The following is a 5,000-nucleotide window of genomic DNA, read 5'->3' as shown; positions in this document are numbered from 1 at the left end:
CTCTCAGTGAGGTGACAGCCCTTCACTGACATCCTGACCTGTAAGCTGTGTCTGATCTCAGTGAGGTGACAGCCCTTCACTGACATCCTGACCTGTGAGCTCTGTCTTATCTCAGTGAGGTGACAGCCCTTCACTGACATCCTGACCTGTAAGCTATGTCTGATCTCAGTGAGGTGACAGCCCTTCACTGACATCCTGACCTGTAAGCTCTGTCTGATCTCAGTGAGGTGACAGCCCTTCACTGACATCCTGACCTGTAAGCTGTGTCTGATCTCAAAGAGGTGACAGCCCTTCACTGACATCCTGACCTGTAAGCTGTGTCTTCTCTCAGTGAGGTGACAGCCCTTCACTGACATCCTGACCTGTAAGGTGTGTCTGATCTCAATGAGGTGACAGCCCTTCACTGACATCCTGACCTGTAAGCTCTGTCTGATCTCAGTCAGGTGACAGCCCTTCACTGACATCCTGACCTGTAAGGTGTGTCTGATCTCAAAGAGGTGACAGCCCTTCACTGACATCCTGACCTGTAAGCTCTGTCTGATCTCAAAGAAGTGACAGCCCTTCACTGACATCCTGACCTGTAAGCTATGTCTTATCTCAGTGAGGTGACAGCCCTTCACTGACATCCTGACCTGTAAGCTCTGTCTGATCTCAAAGAGGTGACAGCCCTTCACTGACATCCTGACCTGTAAGCTGTGTCTGATCTCAGTGAGGTGACAGCCCTTCACTGACATCCTGACCTGTGAGCTCTGTCTGATCTCAGTGAGGTGACAGCCCTTCACTGACATCCTGACCTGTGAGCTCTGTCTGATCTCAGTGAGGTGACAGCCCTTCACTGACATCCTGACCTGTGAGCTCTGTCTTCTCTCAGTGAGGTGACAGCCCTTCACTGACATCCTGACCTGTGAGCTCTGTCTGATCTCAGTGAGGTGACAGCCCTTCACTGACATCCTGACCTGTAAGCTGTGTCTGATCTCAGTGAGGTGACAGCCCTTCACTGACATCCTGACCTGTAAGCTGTGTCTTATCTCAGTGAGGTGACAGCCCTTCACTGACATCCTGACCTGTAAGCTGTGTCTGATCTCAATGAGGTGACAGCCCTTCACTGACATCCTGACCTGTAAGCTCTGTCTAATCTCAATGAGGTGACAGCCCTTCACTGACATCCTGACCTGTAAGGTGTGTCTGATCTCAGTGAGGTGACAGCCCTTCACTGACATCCTGACCTGTAAGCTGTGTCTGATCTCAGTGAGGTGACAGCCCTTCACTGACATCCTGACCTGTGAGCTCTGTCTTATCTCAGTGAGGTGACAGCCCTTCACTCGTGAGCTGAAGTTAGCGGCTGACAAATAACCAATGCCACAAACCCCCCCACTCCCTATCTCTATTCTCTTCATTCCAGAGCCAACTGAAGACCGAAAACGAACCAAACAACCACAAATGATGAATTCCACGAACAATCTCTCCTCGTACAACGCCCAAAGCTTACAGATAGACTCGTCGTCTTCGTCATTGTTATCATCTGATAACAACACCATCAGCAACCTGACCACGACGTTGGCTACGGTCCTTGGAGAGACCCTGGCAGCTGAGGGCCTCAGTCCTGCTGACAATGCGGAAACTCTGCGAGTGGTACGCTACGTAGTGCAAAAAGTAAGTTATAAAAAAGCAAAACAAAAAACCCCGATGTGCTTTTGTGCTCGTTTTCGGTTATTAGATATGAAGGTCGCATTAAAAAGATGTGCGTTTTGTCACTGTGCGACTGAACCTTGTGAGTCGCGGTCCACGAACAAAGAAGAAGAAGAAGATGATGATGATGGTGGAGAAGAAGAAGAAGAAGATGATGATGATGATGGAGAAGAAGAAGATGATGATGATGATGATGGAGAAGAAGATGATGATGATGACGACGACGACGAAGAAGAAGAAGAAAATGATGATGATCATGATCATGATCATGATCATGAAGAATAAGAAGTGGTAGTAGTTGTAGTTTTTGGTTGTTAAATTGTGAGGACTGAGTATAAAAAAAAAAAAGAAATAAAAAAGTGTGTGTGTGTTGGGGGGGGGGGGGGGGGTGCTTTCGGTTATAAGATATGAGGAATGAGTACAAAAAAATCTTTGGACTTCTTTTCGGTTATCAGATATGAGGGCTAGGTCAAAAAATGGCAGCTTTCTGTTTGTATCGCTTTTTAGACATAAAGATTGGGTAAAAAGATATTTGCTTTATGTATTTGTTTTCGATTTTATAAATCTTTGGGAATATTCCAACAAACATGAACAGTTCTGACACTTGGGTCTCCACTCACTCCCTCGATGACGATGCCGACGACGATCATGACGACGGCGACAGGCGCAATAACTAGGTGGTTAAAGCGTTGGACTTGCAATCTGAGGGTCCCGGGTTCGAATCTCGGTAACGGTGCCTGGTGGGTAAAGGGTGGAGATTTTTCTGATCTCCCAGGTCAACATATGTGTAGACCTGCTTGTGCCTGAACTGTGTAAACACAAACAGATCGAATACGCACGTTAAAGATCCTGTGATCCATGTCAGCGCTTGATGGGTTATGGAAACACGAACATACCCAGCATGCACATCCCCGAAAGCGGAGTGTGGCTGCTTACATGGCGGGGGTAAAAACGGTCACACACGTAAAAGCCCACTTGTATACATACGAGTAGAACGTAGGAGTTGCAGCCCACGAACGAAGAAGAAGGAGAAGAAGACAATGATGACAGTGGTGATGACAGCGACGACGGCAAAGGCAATGATGATAGTCATGATCATGTTGACGATGACGACAATGATGACGGTGGCGATGACGGCATCAACGACGATGTGCAGGTGTGTGTGCCGGTGGTTGTTGGTCTGGGGTTGCTAGGCAACAGCCTGAACATGGTGGTTCTAACGCGACGCTCCATGAACACCTCCACCTCCTGCTACCTGGCGGCGCTGGCCGCCTTTGACATGGTCTACCTGCTGTGCTCCCTCACCCTGTCCTTCAAACATTACAGCTACCTGCACAGGTGAGACACACGTGATGGTGATGATGATGATGGTGAACTAACTGGACAGGTGAGACACAGGTGATGATGATAATGGTGAACTACCTGCACAGATGAGACACAGGTGATGATGGTGATGGTGGTGGTGGTGATGGTGGTGGTGGTGATGATGGTGATGATGATGATGATGGTGATGGTGGTGATGATGATGATGATCATGATGATGATGGTGGTGGTGGTGATGATGGTGATGGTGATGGTGGTGATGGTGATGATGATGATGGTGGTGGTGGTGATGATGGTGATGGTGATGGTGGTGATGATGATGATGATGATAGTGGTGGTGATGATGATGATGACGACGATGATGATGATTACTACTACGGCGACGACGACAATCATAACCCTATACCTTCAAACACTACCGTAACCTGCTGCGCAGGGGAGAGAGAAAGAGAGACAGACAGACAGATGGAGAGAGAGAGACAGAGACAGAGGGAGAGATAGACAGAGACAGAGAGAGATATACGGACAGAGAGACAGACAGACAGACAGAGGGAGAGATAGAGACAGAGAGACAGAGAAAGATATACAGACAGACAGAGAGACAGAGACAGACAGACAGACAAACAGAGACCCAGGTAGTCAGTCTTTCAGATCCTGTCCTGGACAACAACTTTCCTTTACCTTTTTCTCTCCCCCCCCACCAACCCACCCCCACCTGCACCCCCAACCCCACCCCACCCCACCTCTACCCCCCCCCCCCCCCCCCCCCCCCTCCCCCACCCCTTCCCTCTCTCTCTCCGGACAACAGGAACGCGTTGTACGTGCACTGGTTCCCATACGGGCGAGTGCTGAGCGACATGGCGGCCAACGTCTCTGTCCTCCTCACCGTCACCTTCACTGTGGAGCGGTACATCGGCGTCTGCCACCCCATCAAGGGCCGCCTACTCTGCACGCCTCAGCGGGCCCGCGTAGTGATCGCCCTTGTAGTGCTGGTGGCGGTCGTCTGCACGCTGCCGGAGTTGTTTGAGATGGAGGTGGGTGGTTGTTTGGGGGGGGGGGGGTGGTTGTTTGGGGGGAGGTGGGTGGTTGTTTGGGGGGGATGGGGGTGGGGGGTCAGTGGGTGGGTGGTTGTTTGGAGGGGGGGGGGGTCAGTGGGTGGGTGGTGGGAAAATGATTATTGGGTGTAATTTCGCTGAATGTGTGTCTTTTTTTTTTTTTAAGAGGGGGGTGAGGTGGGGGTTTTTTTTTTTGGGGGGGGGGGGGGGGGGGGGGTGGGTGGTGGGAAAATGATTATTGGGTGTAATTTCGCTGAATGTGTGTCTTTTTTTTTTTTTAAAGAGGGGGGTGGTTGTGGGTAGGTGATGGAAAATTATTAATGGGTGTAATTTCGCTGAAAGTGTCTCTTTTTTATATAGAGGGGGGTGAGGTGGCGGGGTGGGGGGTGTTGGGGGGGGGGGGGGGGGGGGTGGGGGGGGGGGGGTAGGTGGTGGAAAATGATTATTGGGTGTAATTTCGCTGAATGTGTCTCTTTTTTTTAAAGGGAGGGGGGTGTTGTCTAGCGGTGGGTAGGTGGTGAAAAATGACTATTGGGTGTAATTTCGCTAAAAGTGTCTCTTTCTTAAAGAGGGGGGAGGGGGTTGTTTTGGGGGTGGATAGGTGGTAAAAAATAGTTATTGGGTGTAATTTTGCTGAATGTGTATCTTTTTTTTTTTTTTAAAGGGGGGGGGGGTTGTTTGGGGGGTGGGTAGGTGGTGGAAAATGATTATTGGGTGTAATTTCGCTGAATTTGTCTCTCTTTTAAAGAGGGAGGGCGGAGAATTGGGTGTAAATGTCCATGTTTTTGTTTCCAACTGACCTCCGTCAGATTGATTGAATTGATTGTGGAACGACGTTTCTTCGTTGATGAAATTATGATATTTTGCGTTGAAAATTATCGTTGATTTTTAACTTATGCTGATTTTGTGCCAAATTTGGTATTTTCCATAGAA

At 49.2% G+C, this 5,000-nt stretch overlaps 1 protein-coding gene across 1 annotated transcript in view; it reads left to right on the top strand.

Annotated features, from left to right (window-relative positions):
• LOC143277118 (thyrotropin-releasing hormone receptor-like) overlaps positions 1–5,000 on the top strand; it is a 103,300-nt gene that overhangs the window by 96,826 nt on the left and 1,474 nt on the right. Inside the window, exons 4-6 of the mRNA XM_076581856.1 lie at positions 1,485–1,653; positions 2,846–3,027; positions 3,821–4,072. Coding sequence (XP_076437971.1) covers positions 1,485–1,653; positions 2,846–3,027; positions 3,821–4,072 — 603 coding nt within the window. The remainder of the gene's footprint in view (positions 1–1,484; positions 1,654–2,845; positions 3,028–3,820; positions 4,073–5,000) is intronic.

The sequence above is a fragment of the Babylonia areolata genome, chromosome 33, assembly GCF_041734735.1.
Source record: "Babylonia areolata isolate BAREFJ2019XMU chromosome 33, ASM4173473v1, whole genome shotgun sequence".
Taxonomy (NCBI): Eukaryota; Metazoa; Mollusca; class Gastropoda; order Neogastropoda; family Buccinidae; genus Babylonia; species Babylonia areolata.
The sequence above is the reverse complement of the archived record's forward strand: the minus strand, read 5'-3'. Positions and strand labels throughout refer to the sequence as shown.